Raw genomic sequence first — 20,210 nt, 5'->3', positions numbered from 1 at the left:
ACATAGCTTCCTCCCTACTTGTACACATACACGAACCTCAGTGAGGGGCAGACAACCTACAGCTCGAGGGTTTCATGCCTTACTTTATGCGGGGCGGGGGGCATGTCATTGGGAAAAAAACCATAGAGGGGAAGCAAAAATGGGTGGAGATGTGAATGAAAGCCCGAGGGGACAGGCTTCTAGCAGGTGTTCAGTACAACCATCTAAAAAGAACACTCTTTTCCAACCCTTTCAGCCTTCCAGGTAGGGAAGAAGAGGAAAGAGAAAGAAGAAATGGCGAAGACAGGGGGGCAGAATAATGTGGTCCTAGTTCCACTCATTTATGGCTCTAGCTCCACCCACACAGGCTCCCCCCCCAAAAAAAACCCTCCCCAAATTAACCACCCAAAGGGCAAGATGGTAAGGAAGGGGCTTGTAGTCCCGTCTATAAACACAACTGGTACATAATTCTTCTGCGACAGCATTACGTGGCCAGTTCTCTCTCTGAGCCTGTGTGTGCGTTCCAAATGTTAAGCCTATTCAATGATGTGTGAATCACTGAATATAGAATAAGGCTGTGACCAGATGGTGGGTGGGTGGCTCTGCTTGTTCTCAAAACGTCAAGAGCCAATTTGCAACAGGATCTTATGAGGCATTTGTGTGGCTATTGCAACTGAAAGCAATGAGCAAGGGCTGTCAATAACATCAGTAACCACTGATGGGTCACCGGCTTGCCTTGGAGAAATCTAGAGTTGCCAGTAAGTAGCATCACGCGGGCAACAGGCCTTCAGATTCATGGACAACATATTGGGCAGTTGTATAATCTTACAAATGTACACAACCAGCAGCATGTAAATTGGAGAAGAATCTGGATTATGTAGCCTATTTGTGCATACGTAAAGCAACAGCTAAAGGGACATGGGTGGCGCTGTGGTCTAAACCACAGAGCCTAGGGCTTGCCGATCAGAAGGTCGGCAGTTCAAATCCCCACAACGGGGTGAGCGCCCATTGTTCGGTCCCAGCTTCTGCCCACTTAGCAGTTCAAAAGCACATCAAGTGCAAGTAGATAAATAGGTACCACTCCGGCGGGAAGGTAAACAGTGTTTCTGTGTGCTGCTCTGGTTCACCAGAAGCAACTTAGTCATGCTGGCCACATGACCCACAAGCTGTCTGCAACAAACACTGGCTCCCTCAGCCTATAGAGCGAGATGAGCGCGTAACCCCAGAGTCGTCTGTGCCTGGACCTAACGGTCAGGGGTACCTTTACCTTTACCTAAAGCAACAGCTAAAGTTGTTGGTGTGCAATGGGAAAATAAACTGTTGTTTTTCCATTTCTATTTTGCTTATCATTTGTTTATATTGCACTTGTTCATTTATTTTTCCAAGGAATTCAGTGGGAAAGCCCAAACAGTTTCCTGCTGCTTATAACTTTGGTGTTTTCCATCCAAATGGGATCAAAACTGCAGGCATTCTATTCCTTAGAGCAGGGGTGCCCAAACTTTTTTCAAAGAGGGCCAGATTTGATGAAGTGTTGAGCTTTTTTAGGATTTTAGTTGCTGAGCTTTTTTAGGAGTTTACCACAGGACATATACTGCCACGGGGGCCGGATTAAATGAACCAGCGGGCCATATTAAGCCCCCGAAACAGACTTTGGACATGCCTGCCTTACGGAATCAGACATGTAAAATTTCAGACAGATAGGAGAAAGACTCCTCATTTTATAGGTAGTTTAAGATGCATGAAGATCCCACAACCTTCAGTGGGAAACTCAGCAGTGTTTTCCTGCTCATTACTTACGTGTGTTTGGCACAGTATTTACAGGCATTCTAATACACAAACAAACACAAACAAAGAGCACCAGGTATGAACTATATAGGATAATCAGTCTTTGCTTCCTGTAACTTTGCTTCTTCCATCCTAATGGCACAAAATATTCAAATATGCAGGATATCAGACAAACCAGATTTCAGATTTAGAGGACAAATGTTCCCCATTATATAGGAAATTAAAAGAATTGCATAGGCATAGCCAAACAGCTATCAACATTAAATGGAATTTTCCTGTCTGTCAATTTCACTGCTCTACCACTTTCTCCCAGTGACCTGTGTGTGAACTGTACATAGGTCTGTTTTCTTAAGGCAATGTCTCCAATGCAGAGCAGTTGCAAATGAATAATTTTCATTTTGCTTCTGTTTGCTAAAAATATATTTTAAAAATCCCATTCATTTTTATTATTAAAACAAATGGAGGAATGAAGCCTCATTTGTTTATTTTTTTAAAAAAAAAACATGAATGTACAACCCTTAGCAAAAAGAACAGGTTTTTGAAAGCAGGCTACTATTCACAGTAGTTTAATATGTTATTTACGATGTACAGAGACCCATATGAATATCATCTTCTTTGGGCTATGGTTTTTGCATAATAATAGGAGAAAACCTTTCCCTCCAGAGTCTGTGTGAAGGGCAGCCATCATCAGCATTCATCATGGGAGGGAGGAATTGTGTGTAAACACCCCTAAGGTACGGTACTGTCTGAGCTCTACCAGCATGGCAAGTATAAAATGTTGACTTCTATAGATAGCACTTTTACCCCCTTAAAGAAATAGGTCAGGTCAGCAGCAGCAGCCCTTGAGTTAAATGACATAATTGATAGCCTTGCCGAATGACTGATTCACTTGTCTGAAAAGAAGGGGTTTCAAATCAATACTGCTCAGAAGCTTTCCCATTCCTTCTATTTTAGCATCCACACCTTCTAAGCTGGAACTTGCAAATATTCCTGGTCTAGAGGCAAGTTGGTTGGTTGTAATAACATAGCAGCCAACACATCAGTGTACCATCACTTTATTTGATTTTTATTTATTTTTTTACTCTTGAAGTAGCTCAGTACAATACTAGTGACTTGTGGAGGCAGTGCAGTTCTACTGTCACTAAAAAGTTACAAGATGCTATCGGCATGCCTTATACAAAAACTGCATGCAACCAACACAGTGCTTTATACAAAAAAAAAGGACAATCTGTTTTTCTCTTTATTCATGAGAGTTATGCACAGTTAGTTGTTGTTTCCCCCAAACGACTACTAGTTTCAATCCACAACAGAACCTGAGGAGCTTAAATATCAAGTAACACTGTCTCTGTAGGCAAATCAAACCAAATGGCACTGTTATCCACAAATAAATCTCGAGTTACTCAACAATATTACAGAATGGTAGAAAAATAAAACATTTTCACATATGCACTTGAAACACACTATAAAGTCCAAATTTGCAAAACATTTAGCACATAAATCACACTTCCCCCCCTTCCTTCATATTTGTTTGAAATGGTGATGCTGATTTAAAAAAAAAAAAAAACACCCCGGACATTATATTTCTTAACAGATACAGTCTGAGAAACTAAATGGTCACTGGTGATTAAAAACATACAGGCAGTGTTCCTATGAACTGGCTATGCCTGTGTACCAATCGCAAAGGAAACCATTTAAATGTTTCTGGATTATGGTGAGGAAGTTAAATCTGAATATAACAAAGGTAAGAGCAATGAAATACTTCCAGCCAAGCCACTGTGCTGCAGGTTGATGGCATTTTTGTGTCTTCCACACACCTTTTGTTTGGACAGCTAAATTGTGCTCTTTATTTATGCATGGGAAACTCACCTCCCCCCCCCCCCAATGCTTTTACACATGAGGCAGCATGCTCTGGAGAATTGAGCAACTCTGTTTTTCAGTTTTATTGCTGCCTAACTGAACATCCCTGGGCAATTGAACTTCACTTCGGCTTCCTATCTCTACAGTAGACAAGATGATGCCATCTGGCTTAAAGGGACACGGATGTGTAACCTGTTTTGAGAACGCAAAGGGAGTCATATTGCTACAGCTCTTTTCCATATCTCCGAGGCTAAGGCAAACAAATGAGGTTTCATATACTTTGCTCACTGTGGAGTAAAAATGCCTGGATGCCAAGATACTGGAAAGCAGAATGTAGTCTGAGGAGGGGAGGCTATTGCTCTGCTATAAAGCTCCACTCAAGGCACTAATCTGAGAACAGACTATGTCTGAATTCAATTGCTTTTATTGGAAAACATGCAGTCCATGCAGTTCCTTCAGTGTCTGAAGTGCTTTACAATGATAACCTCTCTTTGTCCTTACCACAAGCCTGTGGGGTGGAATAGTAGGAGAAGGGAGGTTTCAGGCCACCCAGTGACTGGAGAGGGATTTGAATTCGGGTCTCATTCAGATTCAACAGTCTGCACATCGCACTATGGTCAGGCAGGGCAAAACACACTTCTCTATTCCCATTGGCACGGCTAACTATAATGCCAAGCTAAATATGACTAGGGTGTAATAAATCTCCTATGGAATCCTGCAGAATCTCAAAAGGGTAACAACATTCACTTCACACACACACACACACACACACACACAACAACAACAACAACAACCCACAGTTTTAATTCGAACAGGTACACATGTAATGTGGGGAGGCAAGAAGCCTTCTTCTCTCCACCATTTTTGTGGGTTTTCTGGAAAATTTTGAATATTTGCATTAGAATTTTTTTCATCCTCTAGAGCAGGGGTGGCCAACTCTGAAGAGACTGCGATCTACTCACGGAGTTAAAAACTGGCCCCCACTTTTGGGGGGTTCAGGTCAAAGTTGTTAAGCGTTTTTTAGGGAGGAGGAAAGCCCCGTTTTTTAGGAGTTCAGGGCAGAGTTGTTGAGCTTTTCTGAGGTGGGAGGAAAGCCCTGTTTTTGGGGGGGTGAAGGGCTAAAATGTTGAGCATTTTTTAGGGGAGCCAAAGTTGTTGAGCTTCTTTGGGGGGAGCCAGTGATCTACCAGTGATCTACCACAGATGTCCAGTGATCTACTGGTAGATCACGATCTACCTGTTGGACGTGCCTGCTCTAGAGCAAGGGTCATGGGCTTAAGGCCTACAAGCCCTTTGGCCTGCAAGACCATTTCAGCCAAGCCACCCCCACCTGCCCTATACCTGATGCCATATAGGAAGCCAGGTGTGGGGCAGGAAAAAAAAACTTGGCTCAACCAAAATCCAAAAGGGTGTTTTCAGGCACTACTGATCAGTCTATCTGCCATGTCTGCAAAGTGCATTTCACTGGTGATGTCAGGTGATTGACAGGTGTGTGGCTCCGCCCACCTGCCAAACCTGGCCCGTGAGGTACAGAAGAGATAATTAACAGGCCCATTGTGCTAAAAACATTCTTAACCCCTACCCTAAAGAAGGATCTAATTTAGCAAACTTTTGCGTTTAGTAAATAAAGCTTAAAAGTTCGAATCTGCTCAGTCTGCCTAATATTAATCTGTAGTTGACATTCATCTAAATGAATTTATGAAACAGGGCTCTTTTTTACCATGGAAAAATAAAGAGACTGCTCATCGCCCAAGAACAAACCCCCACCATTAAGGGGGTATGTCAGCACCAACATTAAACCACAGGTAAGACTGAACAGGTTGCCTGTTCAACCAAGATGCTTAACTGGCTACAAATCTTCCAGGCAACGTTAAGAAATTGTGGTTCCTTACAAGAGCACTGCTCCTTAGCTAGTCCTCAAAATCTAGTGAAACAATATTCTCCCCACCTGAAAGAAATAATGCAGGTTAATCTAAGGGTCAACCATCACATGACAGGTGTTGGTTTTTTTCCTGTCAAACTGAGCAGAGTTCCCTAATCCAGATTTCTTTTGCGCTTTGTGGACAATATTCAAAGAGTTAAAATAAATCTGTGAAATTAACTACCTTTGATGTTGTGGTGCTCCTGCGGTAGCAAAGAGTGAGGCTTTTCCATATTCATGGAATAAATCCAAATGCTCGTTTCATCTACCAGTTGAAAACCAAGCACATCCAGGAAATCTGCAAACACTGAGGCTCTCACCCTGTACTTTCCGTCTAGCTTTGCATTCCAACTAATTACATTTTAAATGCAAAAAAGGCACATGAGTTTCAGACTGTTGAACTTTCTCAAGTAATCACCAGTTCATCCTCAGTACTTGAATTTCTCATAAATGTATAAATTTGTTTCTCATATTCTCCAAGCAGCATGGAAGCATAGCAAGTATTCCATGGGGCTCTGTGGGATAGACTTTTATATAAGTCACAATTGTCCACTTCTCCCTTTCAGAATATTTATACCTCTTGACTTCTAAGGGTTGCCTCGAGTATTTTCTATTTTGGAAATAATGCACAACAGAAAAGGTGCTTCTGAAAGACAGTATTGCAAAATCAAGGCTTTCAGTCAGAGGTATATATCTACACCAAAAACATTCCCCGAAGAAGAGTTTGGATTTAGATTTGATATCCCACTTTATCAGTACCCTAAGGAGTCTCAAAACGGCTAACATTCTCCTTTCCCTTCCTCCCCCACAACAAACACTCTGTGAGGTGAGTGAGGCTGATAGACTTCAGAGAAGTGTGACTAACCCAACAGCTGCATGTGGAGGAGCGGGGAAGCGAACCTGGTTCACCAGATTACAAGACTACCACTCTTAACCACTGCACCACACTGGCTTGGGAACTGTCGTTTGGCTAGCTGAGAAGTTGCAGTTGGAGATCCCAACTCCGCTTCACAAAACCGAAGTTCTCAGGGTTCGCTTGAGGGAGGCAATGATGATTCAGTGAGCATAGACCTTCCTCATGCATTCAAGAAGGGAGGTAGTCATCAAGGGGGTGAAGGGGGAGCAGGCATGCTCTAGTCTCATCCCAAATATCCCCTTATAGGCTGGGTACACCTGCTGCCTTGCCCACAACATTCCTATGCTGAGCAGGAATAACTGAGGGTGCTGCTCCTTAGAAGCTGTTTGAAGCTGGGAACTTTGATAATGCAGGGAGGTGTCTCCAGCCAAGTGCACAATAGACAGCCTTTTTGGATTTCGCTGTTCAATGCAGGAACGTTGGGCTGGGCAGGCAGGGAAGACACAAAGTGGGTAAACACACAATTGTCCTCTCCTGCAACACACTTCATGCTTACCCGCACATGGTCTTCTGAACGAAAGGACAGAGCTTAAGTCTGTAGTGCAGGTAAGTCCTCAAAACCCAGGAAAATAAAAATGCTCCTTTCCTCATGTGGTCAGCACAGGTAGGGAACCTATGATTCTGCAGGCAGTGTTGGACTCCAACTCGCCCCAATGACATAACCAAGGCATAGGGATGATGGGGCTAGGAGTCCAGCAACATCTGAAGGGCTACAGATCCCCCCTTGCTCTAAAGGATGTTTTGGGGTGAATAGAAAGAGGGGGTCTCCATTGCATACCTTTAGGTAGAGGTTAGGGAAGAAGAAGAAGAAGAAGAAGAAGAAGAAGAAGAAGAAGAAGAAGAAGAAGAAGAAGAAGAAGTAGTAGTAATGGTGGTATTCATCAAGGCACATTTCAAGCTTCAGCAACATTGGCCATGTACTGAGCCTCACAGCCCAGCAGAGGCCCCACAGCCTCCAGATCTTGCCACTTCCTTTCACCACAATAGCTTCCTGTTTGCCTGCTCTGTGCAGTGGAGGCTGCCCCACCAAGATCACTCTGCATTCAGCCAGCTCCCATCTGCTTACATCATTACCTGCAGCATATCTAGGGGGTAGCACTGACTGCCTCCTCCTCCTCCTTAGTCTGTGTTGCCTTACTTGGAAGGACTCCGCAAGGGAAATGGGACAAAACCTGGAACTAGTTGGCTCTCCCTCTGCTTATCATTGGCTGTGGCACTACCTGCTATTTGCTCTGACGCCACCTACTGTTGGCCTCCCTACTGTCCACCCTACCAGTCCCCTGTGGGCACCAACCTCCACTGCCTCTGAGTGAATAAACAGCAACAGCAGATTAGTGGAAAGGAGCAGTTGCTGCTGCTTCCTGCTGGCCAGCAGCATTCACTGGGAAAAGGCAAGCTAATGCTGGGTGACCACAACTGACGGTAAGCTTATGTTAGGCATGACAACCAGATAGCTCAGTCAGTAGAGCATGAGATTCTTAATTTCAGGGTTGTGGGTTTGAGCCCCACATTAGGCCAAAATATACCTGCATTGCATTGCAGGGGATGGGATGACCCTCTTGGTTCCTTCCAGTTCTCCAAGTCTATGACCTTTCAAAGCAGTAATAACAGAAAGGATTAATAACTAACAGGTACTTTACACATCATTTGATATCCCAGAAGAACCATTTGGGGTTGAGGTAGCAGAGCCCCAGATTGGTTGCATCTCTCCACAGCTGTCCATTTCGCTTTGGGGTCTTGAGGGAGTCTCTGTCCCTCAACCCAAATTACCTTGAAAGACAGTTGGGGAGAGAAGCGAGGTCAGGATCATAAAGCACTTCGTGAAGTCAGAAAGAACTGCAGGAGGAATAAATAATCAAAATACAGTGGTGCCCCGCAAGACGAATGCCTCGCAAGACGGAAAATCCGCTAGACGAAAGGGTTTTCCGTTTTGGAGGTGCTTCGCAAAACGAATTTCCTATGTCTTGCGAGTTCCTGCGGGGGTTTTTTCCTCCCCCCCTTTTTCTAAGCCGCTAAGCCGCTTATCTGCTTATCCGCTAAGCCGCTAAAAGCCGCTAATAGCGCTAATCCGCTAAGCCCTCAATGGGCTTGCTTCGCAAGACGAAAAAACCGCTAGACGAAGAGACTCGCGGAACGGATTAATTTCGTCTTGCGAGGCACCACAGTAAAATATTGGGCATCTGATTGCCTGGGCTTCTAATAAAGTATCACTGGCACCTGGATCCTGAAATTGTTTTATGACATAGATAATGTTATATGGGAGAATATGAAGTCTTAATTCTGACCTTCTTTGTAGCATCTCCCAGTAGGATCTTGGGATCTGCCTGACTGGTGCTCAGAAGGGATGTTGATTTGTTTTTTTAATGACCTCCATGGTTTCAGAAGCTCTTTCTGAAACTCAGTGGGATTTCAGAAACCAACTTCTAATATGGCACAGATGAGAGGGGCTATTGAAAAAAGAAGGTTAAAAAAACCCTCTCCTGTGTATGCAGATATTTCTAGACAAGTGTGGCATATTGTATTTCCAGAGACCTGTATCTTGACCTTCAGAATAGGCCATGCCATCAAGATGTAGTTGATCCTCTGGGGTTGTAGCTCTTCAGGACAGCAGCCCCAACTGAGAGACCATCATGTTCAGCATGAGGCTGCTGGGCGTGATGATTTCCCAGGATGTACCTACACAGATGGTGGCATTGGTCTTGATAGCTTAAATTTGAAAGGGGGACCCAGATTCATCTTTGTCACCCAAAACAGATGATTGGTGCTTTTAGAGGATGGCAAGCTTGGTGTTGGCTTCAACGATCCTGCAAGTATTCATGCAGGTCTTGTGACTCATGAAGGACTTGGTCTAAAAGAAGATCCACAAAGGGAAACCTGCTTCCACATGAGAGTCTCTCTTGCTGGATCGGGGCTCTAATGTATAAATAGAGAACCACTGTGATTTAATACTAGGGTGCTGCACGCAAACAAACAAAGATTTTGCAGGATTTTTTTTTGGGGGGGGGGAGGATTAGCAGATTATAAGAATGTTACATCCCCAACATCCATTGACTAATTGTACGGAGCACGACAATGAACAGAAAACAGAAGTACGTGAAAGATAGCTGAATGTAAAAATGTAGCAAAAGAAAGTCATTCCAAAGAGTAAAAAATCCATTTCCACCATTGTACCCTTAATTCAATTGCTGTGCCCAGCAAGGCATGCCTCAGTTCAATTTGGTTTAAGGGAATTGTTTAATGTTACATGTTTCTTGGTGATGCAGGGAAAGGTTTTCCATGTTTCCTGACACTCTCCCCGAACCTTAATCTAAACAGCTAATCACAAGAGGTTAATTAATTAAAAAGAAGACTGCCACTTATTTACCACACTTCTAAATTTTCTTGGCTTTTTACATTTTATTCAGATTGCTTGTTAAGCTAGAGCTTGACATGCATACATGTCAACATTTGAACAGAAGCCTTGCACAATTCTAATTTATAGTTTCTTATAAAACAAGATGAGAGAGGTTGCAGTGGAAGCCTATGCATATTTACTTAGCAGTAAGCCTCATTGGGTCCAAGGGAGCTTACTCCCAAGTAATTGAGCTCAGCACCACAGCCTTAATGATGCATCTCATTATCCCTTCACTCAACAATGCCCAATTCAGAGTTTAAGTGTAGAATCAAGGAGCATTGTGAACGCACGAGAGAGCTCTTTGCTTGCCATTGCCTTCCTCGAGAAATAAGTTAAATAAACAGATTTTGCAGGTTCAGTAGATTTTGCATTTATGAATTTAAGCTGATTTGTAACTCTGCCATTATTCAGAGCAATTCCCTTTCTGCTCATCCTCAGCCTTTGGAAATTAATAAGCAAGATGTAAATAGTTTATTTTTACCTCTCCTGTAAACCACAGTCTTTTTGGAAGGATTTGTTCAAGCCATTTATGAGATTACGTATCCTCTTTATTTTATACAGAAAGAATTTTGTAATAATTCAAAGCACTGCTTGCTGCAGCAGAACATTTTTTCCAGATACATTTTGGTAGATTAAATGAAGCAAATAAGGCTTTTTTTCCCCAATCCAAACTGTTTTGTGTTTTGAATCTATCAGGGACTGGGATTCCTGCATCAGTTGGCAGCTTGCATGATACATTGTTTTTGGCCTGTTTCAGGTCATCTTCCCCACTACCTTTCTCTTAGCCATAGCATTCCTTTCTAGTGCACGGTTATCGCAGCCTGTTTCTGAATGCTTGAAAAGATCTGTAGAGAACAGTATTTCCCTAAAAACCCAAGTAAGCTGGAAATGGAGAATTCAATAAGATTGTGTTGGGCAAGAGGTAGAGCATGCAGAAGATTCTGGATTCAATCCCCAGTATTTCCAAGAAGGACTGGATCTTGCCTGAAATCCTAGAGAGCCACAGCTGAGCAGTGTTGACAACACTGAGCTTGATGAAACCTTGGCCAAACTCCGCTTCCTAAGTTCCTAAATCCAAATGTCATGTCCACATGTGGAATTCTTTTGGGTGGGGTGGTGATGAAGCCATCTCAGATCACTGTCAGGCATTGGGAAAAGGTAGGGAAGGCCATCATTCAACCAGGCCTTTCTGAATCTGATGTAAATCTTTTATACATTTAGATGAGGCACTCCTCTCCCTGTCCCCCGCCCGTGAAAATTAATGACAGTTTCTTTTTCCTAAGAAGAAGAAAAGAGCATTAAATGCCAGGAAAACTGCTATTGTCATGCAAAGTGCTGTATGTTAAAAAGGAAGAAATCCAAATTAGGGCTAAAAATAAATCAAATGCAATTCTTCATGTTGACAAAAATACAGGTACTGCCAACTAGATAGGTTAAATTATTGGAGAATTTGCACCAACCCCAAAACCTAACAGTGTTCTGATGTGCCCATTAGATGTGTACTAAACTGCTGAGAAGGAGCTGCAAGTTCTGTGTAACCTTGGGGCTGTTGGTACTGTACATCTACTATGTTTATAGATTTGTTAACCTTTCAGGGAACATGACAGCACTAATTCTTACAATCTAATCTCTCTCTCTGTCAGACTTCTAATTATTATTGAGGTGGAGCATCACATTTTCAGTAATCATCTCCTCTATGTACAGAAGAACCCTCCCTATATGGTAACAGGGACGATCTATTCAAAGAAGGTTCAAGCCCATGGTCAAACCATCTCAGAAGCCTGCATGAGAGAAGCCCAGCCTGTGCCAAGCTTGCTGTCACATCTAACATCACACAAAGGAGCTAGGTTTCCAGTGCATTTGGGGCTGTACGCTTTCCCCCATGTTGTCCAACACATGCTGAAAACTTGAACCCTGCATATGGTGATGGGTGAACGCTACCAGATTGTCCTAGTTTGGGAGCCACCATGCCCAGCAGTTTCCCATGAACGCGCCGTGACCAGATGGTCCTCTGCATGAGCCCAGATTCGAGAGTGGGGGAAAAACACACGATTGGCTCCGCTAGACCAACTCGCTAGAATCAAAGAAATAATTGCCAGCAGACCATTACTAACCCGTGGCCTTTCTCACATTGTGCTTTCGGCAGTGCTTAAGAGAGCGGTCCAGGAACACATGTCTACATCCAGAACTCTTGTGATGAGGAAGCTTATCGGGACATGCAGGAAGGGAGGAGGAGGAGGAGGACCTGAAGTCAATACCAAACAACAAATTCAAGTCATCTAATATGTTCCAACCTTACTTAATTATTAAACAAAATTCAACTTTAATAAAATAAGCACCAGGCTTACTTCTCATCGATCAGCTGTGTAGAACGCCGTCAGCCTCCTTGGTATCTCTGCAAATCAAAGGGCTTTTTTGGTCGTTGATGTTTTCAATAAAAAGACCTACATTCAGGGAGGGGGTCTGCAATATCCCTGACTGGGACTGGTCCCCTACAGACACTGCCCTTTCCAGAACCACAGCAAGGCAGAAACAGGCAAGGGAACTGGAAGCTGGAGAATAGACTAGAGCCTTAAAGAAATATTCACCTTCCACGGGCATTCCTCATACTCTTAAGTCAAGGAGACGCCTTTTCTGAGGGTTTGCACTGCATTTGTTGTGTGTACCAGACTATCAGATACATTATTCTTTCAGAATTAAAAGGGTAAGAACGGAAACCTCCCATACTGTTTTCCATTTAATTTTTTAAAGAATTTGACACTTACTTTCCCCACGTTTTTCCTAGCTTCACACGGCATGTTTTTCAAACAAAACGAAACAAAATTAATTGTCCGCTTGTTAAGTTTTCTTGAAAATTAGAATTTAGATTCTTACATGGGTTAAAAATGAAGGGTGGGGATAAGGGAAAGGGGGATGAGAGTGCTTGCTTGCAAAAGGAAAATTAAACTGTTATTCACAAGCTTGTGTCTCCATTCTGTTTACACTCGGATAAAATGCTGAGAGTCATATCCTCACTTTTTGACTGCACGTTGAGCTCGCTCCTTCTTGAAGCTTTCCTGGTTGCTCTCGACAGCCGTCTTCGGAACGTGTCTCCAGCCAAGAAATACAGAATAGGATCCACGCAGCTGTTGAGACTCGCCAGCCCCCGAGTCACTTGGTAAGTGGCATAAACCCTGTCGTTAAAGGCACACATTTCTGGAGTCTGGAAATCCAGCCTGGCTCGTAGATTCAAGTTTTTCATCACGTGAAAGGGGAGATAAGACACAGCAAATACCGCCAACACTATAATAACCAGGTAAATCGATTTCCTCCTGAGCGGGGAATTGTCTAAATCTTTGTAAATCAGTGCTTTCACGATTAATCCATAGCAACCCAGGATCAGTATGAACGGGATGCAAAACAAGAAGACCGTGGTGCACATGCTATAAATGAAGTAGCTTCGTAGGTAGTCGTCTACCGTCGTGTCGTAGCAAGCCATGGTTTTGACTTTCCTTTCCCCAGTTCCAGAGTAGAAGAAGATGGGGGAAATCCCAGTGACCACAACCCCCCAAACCAAGGTGCTGATGTAGACGGCGTTCTTTTTTTTCAGCCGCCCCAGCGATTTCAAGGGGTAGACCACACCTGTGTACCTGTGCACGCTGATGCAAGTGAGGAACAAGATGCTTCCATACAGGTTGACATGGAAGATGAACCTCTGCAGCTTGCACATGAAGTTCCCAAAGATCCAATCGGTTTGATTGAAGTAATAGAAGATCAGTGCAGGAAGAGTCAGGACATACAAGAAGTCTGCCAGCGCCAGGTTGAACATGTAAACCGAGATGCCACTCCAAGGCCTCATGTGGAAGATAAACATCCAGATCGCCACGCTGTTGCCCAGGAATCCAGTGATGAAGACTATGATGTAGACAGCAGGCAGGTAATAGAACTGAAAGCCAGTTTTGGTCAGCAAGCACTTGCTGGTGACATTGTTCGACGTCCATCCGCTGCTAGCCAGTGAGTGGTTTTCAGTCCCGTTCAGAACAGCGGTCAGGAGGACTTCAGTCATGGTTTCTCCCGCAAAGTCACATAGATGGATCTAGAGGCCTGGTATCAGCAAGCGTCTCTGGAGGAAAATAAAGAAAGTATCTAAGCTGCAGCACTAAGAACACCAAAAGGCAGGAAAAGATCCAGCCTCCTCTTCATGAGTCTGTTCAGACAATCATATCTTGGCTTATTAAGCTGAGATATTTATAAGCCTTTTGCTCACACAAGAAGCACCACATCTCCTCCCTTTTCGCAAGCCACAGTTAAATCAGGAAGCTTCTAAAACCACACTTTTCCTGTTCATCTGAACTGGGGACCTACAACTTCAGAACAAGCCCAGATATTAAACAGAGAAGTCCTCACGGTGCCCTCCATCAGCCTGGGGCTGATGTAAGTTGTAGTCCAAAACATCGACACTATCTGGCTAACTCAACTTCAAGCCATGATTTCATATCCTGGCCTGTTCTGAAGCCATCAACCATAGTTTAGGTTCAGACAAAACAAGAAACTATGGTTAAGTAGAGACTTCCTGGCTTAATTGTGGCTTGTGGCGAAGGGAGGAGCCAAAAAGTGGAGGGCATGGGCAAAAGACTTGTGTATATCTTGACTCAAGAAACCAAAAAATGAATGTCCATCGTGCAGTTTTCACTTACCACAGATCCATGCGAAGGGGGTTAAACTGTAAACCTTCTGTGAATTGACTCTTTTGGCGTGCTGACAGTTCTTGTGAACTTGAAGTGTGTTAGCTAGTTGCTATTCCGATGGCTGTGCGAACAGGCCCTGGCATACCATAATTCCAGAAGGGGGGGGGGCACAGAGCTGCTATGCTAGCTGTCCGTCAGGTGGCCTGCTGTTGTTTATTGCTGGCTACCTCACCCTTTCCCCTCCCAGTAAGCACCAGTGACCCAAAAACGGCCTGGAAACTGGTGTAGCAGTTCTACCCTACCCCAGCCAGTTCCCCACTTCTGCCTTACTCACAAAACATTGTTGAGCTTCTTTCCTCAGCTTTCTCTGCTATTTCCCTTCCTCTCATTGACAGCCACCTTATACTGACTCAGAGCACTGTGCCACCCAGCTCTCCATGGCTTCAGCAAAGAGCCTTTCCCAACCCCAGTTGAGGATGTTGAGGATTGAACTTGGATCTTTTGCATGCAAAGCACTGAGCTACAGCCCTTTCCCTCAATGCCACATTTTAATTTGTTTCTAAGACGTCTCACCTGACCTTCACCATAAGGTGCCATAAGGAATATGCAATTATAAAAAAAACACACAAATGCAACCACTGCAATTGAAAAACACATACGGCAGTTCCAAATTGAACAGAGCAGTATGAATTCAGTGCAAAGCAAAGCAAAATTTAGCAGAGGCATTATTTACTTGCTAGCTATCCAAGACAGCAGTATATCACGCTTCCCCCACCCCTCTGTCAAAGCAGCTTGCGTTTCCAACTGGTATCCCACGCACCAGGTAGGAAGATGGAGAAGTGCTGAGGTTCACCTGCAAATTCAGCCAACAAGAGCTATGGTGGTTTCAACCATCTCCAGGGAGCCAAGCTGATTTTCTTCCTCAGCTAGCTCTTCTTGCACTGTGGATACTTCACTTCCCAGTCTGGTTTGCCGTCAACAAAGAGCCAAAACCAGGAAGTGATAGCAAAGACCAAATGGGGGTCGGAACAGAAATGACAGAATCAAGAGGTGGGGAAGAGAATATGTTCCAAGTCTAGTCAAGCCAAACAAAGGGGAAGGCACAGATGTTGCAATCCTGACCCAACAGAAAATAGTTGGGGGGGGGGGGTGGACAGCCTCTACTGAAGCTTATGAATCAGGACTGCACCAGTGATACTGGCTAATATTGGGTTGCTGTTTTTTCTGGTTACTCTCCCCCCCCCCCATAAAATGAATTAGACTGCAATCCTAACCCCACTTATCTGAGCGTAAGCACCATTGAATTTAATAGGACTTATATGGTAGCAGGCATGGTTAGGATTGTGCTGTCAGTAGAATCACAAAATGAATGTGAGGCCAGATAAACGAGGCACTTTCAGAATTGTGGTTACCTTTGTTGGGGGGGGTTCCCTCTTCTATTTTTTTATATTATTATTATTATTATTATTATTATTATTATTATTAATAACCCATCTTTCCTGCAAGGAGCCCGGGGTGCCACAAATGGCCCCCGGTTTATCATCCCAACAACCCTGTAAGTCAAGATGGTGACTGACCCAAACGAAGTTCATGGCTGAGTGGAATTTGAGCACTTTTTCTCCTAGGACCTAGTCCAGGACTCTAACCATTACAGGAACTGCAGCTAAAATTAGTATGGGAACAGTTTTCTGTGCCTACATTTTAAGCGGGGGAACCAAGAAACAATGTAAGGAAAGTATATGATGTTGAGTTGCCAAATCTTTAAAATATTTACAACAAAAATATTTTCCAAATAAAGCTTGGTGGGGGTGGGGGAGGAACACCAAACATTTTGAGATATTTATTTATATAACACATAACATTAGCACAGCACACTTTTTGTTGTTGTTTACTGAAATTAAGTCAAATAAACAGATCCTTAAACGATGTAGGGCACTAGAGAATTTCTGGATATTGGGTCGTAGGGAAGGAGGGGAAATCCAGAAAACCTTCACACACAGTTTTCGGTTTCAAGGTTTTCTAGATTTTCCCATCCAGTGAATTCTCAGAATTTTGCAGAAGCTCCACATCACTGGAATTCAAAGATGACAGGAAGGAAAAGAGGGAGAGGGGCCAGGAGACAAAAGGGCATAAAGGATAATGTAAGCTAGAGCAGTCTTCACCAACCTGCTGCCCTCTGGATGTTGTCGGACTACAACTCCCATTAGCTCCAGCCAACAAGTGCTGGCTGCAGATGATGGTAGTTGTAGTGTCTGGAGGGCACCAGGTTAGCGAAGGCTGAGCTAGAGAGAACGGAAGATCAGAAAGTAAATTTTACAAATTGAAAGCACAGCATCCTTTGAAACCCGCACATTTCCTAATTTTGCAATGCAGTTCTCCAACCAAACAGTATGTACAAAAGTGCATACGTTAGGGAGGTCTGTGCATTAAAATGCACTTATTCGTGAAAACAGCATACAGAAATGCATTGCATTAGGGGAAGTTGCTTGCAGCAACTCAAAACTACACACAATATTGTGTTTATTAGGAGATGTCCGAACCAAAATGCTGGTTAATTTTTATGAGGATACACACACACACACACACACACACACACACACGACTAATTCACAGATTATTGTGGAAATGTGGAGAGCTGAATTTGAGGCTAGAAAAATTAGAAACCAAAAAGGCTGAAATGGCCAGATTCATCTATCTCTACCTGTGGCCCTTCAGATATTGTTGGGTTCCAGGTTACGTCAACCCCAGATAGCAGATTCAATAGTCAGTGATGGGAGCTGTGGTCCCACAACATCTGGAGAGGTGAGCCACAGGTTCCACATCCCCTGTTATAAGGGCACCATGAGAAGGCGACTGTGCTGGGTACCTAAGCCCAAGGTGCAGACCCTGTGCGTGAAGTTTCCTTGCACAATTCCTGTAGTCTTCCTGTAGGCTTTCGGCTGCTGTGGAATGTCGTATTTGTATCTGCTGTGAGCCCATTTACAGCGCAGCAATGACAGAAAGGGGGCATGTGAACAATGCGGACTAGCCTCTTTCCTAGGACGCCTGCTGCCCTTTGCCTGCCTGCTCCACCAGCTCTTATTATTCCTGCGTGCCTAAAGGGCGGCAGACTCGCTTCCCTTTCTCACCACCCAAAACGCGCGCGAACGCGGAAGTCCGCGCCTGACTTCGTTCCCAGATCAGCGGGAGCAAGTGCAGAATGCTCCCAAAGGCCAGACACCGCTTGGGCATGCACCCTCTCCTTCCCCACTCCAGAGCCAACACACCGTCCCCACGACCCTTTCCCCCACGCTTCTTGACTGCGCTCCCGTGAGCTCGTTTGGACAGCCTGGTTCTGCGTCCAGCCATCGACATTTTGACTCCTGAGTCAAAAGCTGCTGGGAAATGGATGGGTGGGGGTCTTCTAGAACTAGGACGCCACCCCCTTAAAAAAAACCCACCACCACGCCTTCTCCACAACCTAGGTATTTTTGCTCCATTGGGAAAGCAGTCCCTAGTTGGCGCTTTCTTAATGAGGTTTGCCATTCTCCCTTCGCTTGCATTGTTCGGAAAGGAGAGTCTTTGGGAGAAATAGCCCCTTTTCCTTGGGGAAGACGAGGAAATTCCCGCACCCCCCCCCCAACTTTGACATCTCCGGCACTTTTAAAAAGAAACCGCTCTCAGGAGAGGGCGCTGATCACGAGGGCAGAGAGAGAAACCCATATCTATGAATGTAGATAGTTTTTAAAAAGCGACCGGGATATATATATATCTGGCGTGGAACTATTCCCAAGCAAAAAAGGCGACGGTTGCAGCCGTCTGTCGCTCGCAGGCACGAAACTTTCCCAGGCGACCCTTACCTTCTCCGGGGAGATCTAGCTGGCCCCGCTGCGCCCTGGTGCCGCCGCCGCTTCCTTCTTCATGGCGCGGTCGCCTCCGGGCAGCCCCCCGAGCGAGGCGGGCGAAGGGGACGGAGCGGGCAGCGCGCAGCGTGTGCGCCCATTAGAGCGCAGTGGCGGCGTCCGGCGCTCCGCTTCGCGATCGCCGCCACATTCCCGCACACGCACAGCCGGGGCAAAGTGCGCGCTGCTGGCTGGCGAGGGAGCCGAGGAGGCGGGAGCACTGGCGGCAGCAGCGGCGGAGAAGCAGCCTCCCCGAGGAAACGTCGCAGGCGGGAGAGGCTCCCCGGCTCCCGCCCCCCCGAAGCCCTGCCCAGCGCCGCTCGCTTCCTCGCCGAAGCCGCGCGCTCCCAGGAGGGAGGGAAGCGAGAGGCGGAGCTGCGCCTTCCGCGCGCGCTTTCCTGCGCAGCTTGGTGGGTGCCCTTAACAGGCGAAGTGGTCTATGCGTGTGGCTGTCAAGGACTCCCCCTCCCCCCTTTAAAGTGATGCTAAGGCTGCTGAGCCCCAGCCCTCTGGGCATGTGCGGAGTGCTCTGCTTTGGAGCCGATTGGGACTAAACGGCACGGGGCGCGGTCCGCGCTCTACAGCGTGCTTAAAAAGTGGCCACTTTGGTTCGAAGATTGACCAAGAATGTGTTGCCCGTTTGGATCAAGTTCAATGTCTTGATTACAAGTTCTTCCAATGACTAGCTTGGGTTGAAGAGTTGGAGGAAAGAAAGTGCCAAACGGTGCTGGTCTCTCACCTGTTCGATGGGGTGGCCCTGTCCACTTCGCTGCATCCTGATATAATGACTGCTGCTGGGTGACAGTTGATGGAAGGAGGTCCCTGGCTTTTTTGCAATATAGTGTACACACACACACCGAGCAGAGCTAAAACTGTTGGAGAGACTCTCCCTGACCTGGAACTTAGCTTCTCTCTTTAAACCCAAGCTATACTTTTTTCAGTGGTGAGGGCAGGGCACTCAGCACATGCTCAGATGGATTCTTTAGAAGTGCTTTGTTTGTTCCAGGGATGAGCCTTCATGTATAAAATAAATCCAGGGCCAAACCCTATTTGTAGCTCATAATGAAGAAACATAGCAGGACTCCTCCCATCTGGTACATTTTCCTTCCCTTTACATAGAAAAATAGGCTCCAGTTGTTCATGGTGAGAGCTCACTCCTATAAGAAGTGCCCAGAGGACTGTGGCTTGTCTGTGCAGTGTTTACTGGGAAGTGCAATTATATCCAGTGTCATTTACTCCCAAGTAAATGTTGACAGGGTTGCAATTGTAATTGTTGTTGCTATTGGACTTGTGTTTGATGTGTTGTTTTACAAGGAGTTGCAATTTAGTATCTCAGAACTGTAACATTTTTGGTTTGGTTAAACAGTTACAATGCAGACTAATTTTTTTTTACATAAATGCTCCTAGATTCTAGGGGATAGCTGAGGGCAGTGGTACTTTGTTACCAGGCTTTACTTTGTTTGGAGGGACAGTTCAAAGTGCTGGTTAAAGCCCTAAATCATGGCCGGGGATCAGACCATTCAGTTAAGCCAAACATTGAAAGACTCAGGCCACATCAAAGGAAGAATTCCATAGTGAGACTGTAGCAACATATCTTCCAAGTGTTCCTATTTTCCAGGGACAGTCCCAGATTTACAGAAGCCGTCCCAGATTCTGATTTGATTCTGGAATGTCCCGCTTTCCTTAAGACATCCCTATTTTCACTGGAGAAATGTTGGAGGGTATGGAGTTATGTGACCTCCAAGACAAGGAGACAACCTTGAGAAGACGTCTGAAGGCATCTGAAGCTTTGTAAAAATAGTTTTATTGT

The 20,210-nt window shown here is 44.9% G+C and overlaps 1 protein-coding gene and 1 long non-coding RNA gene across 6 annotated transcripts; one reads left to right on the top strand and one right to left on the bottom strand.

The window, feature by feature from the left end:
* The first annotated feature begins 2,808 nt into the window (after positions 1-2,808).
* On the top strand, positions 2,809-12,058 carry LOC310845100. Its single transcript, XR_014564454.1, has 3 exons — positions 2,809-4,570; positions 4,711-8,323; positions 8,624-12,058. It is a non-coding gene; the product is annotated as an uncharacterized lncRNA (long non-coding RNA).
* P2RY1 (purinergic receptor P2Y1) lies at positions 9,853-18,832 on the bottom strand. Of its 5 annotated transcripts, XM_083739835.1 has the most exons (4): positions 18,359-18,828; positions 12,868-13,954; positions 12,201-12,247; positions 9,853-12,097 (listed from the first exon to the last, which is right to left on the bottom strand). In XM_083739835.1, exons 2-3 carry the CDS (start codon positions 13,895-13,897, stop codon positions 12,204-12,206), a joined length of 1,074 nt encoding a protein of 357 aa, XP_083595961.1. In that variant the 5' UTR covers positions 13,898-13,954; positions 18,359-18,828; the 3' UTR covers positions 9,853-12,097; positions 12,201-12,203. The 5 variants fall into 5 exon arrangements, with proteins under 5 accessions (XP_083595961.1, XP_083595957.1, XP_083595960.1 ...); XM_083739831.1 differs by lacking the exon at positions 12,201-12,247 and having other exon boundaries at positions 18,359-18,832; XM_083739834.1 differs by having other exon boundaries at positions 9,853-12,247.
* Between the last annotated feature and the right edge of the window lie 1,378 nt (positions 18,833-20,210).

This window comes from Podarcis gaigeae (assembly GCF_964106915.1).
Source record: "Podarcis gaigeae genome assembly, chromosome: 5".
NCBI classification, from domain to species: Eukaryota; Metazoa; Chordata; class Lepidosauria; order Squamata; family Lacertidae; genus Podarcis; species Podarcis gaigeae.
The sequence above is the reverse complement of the archived record's forward strand: the minus strand, read 5'-3'. Positions and strand labels throughout refer to the sequence as shown.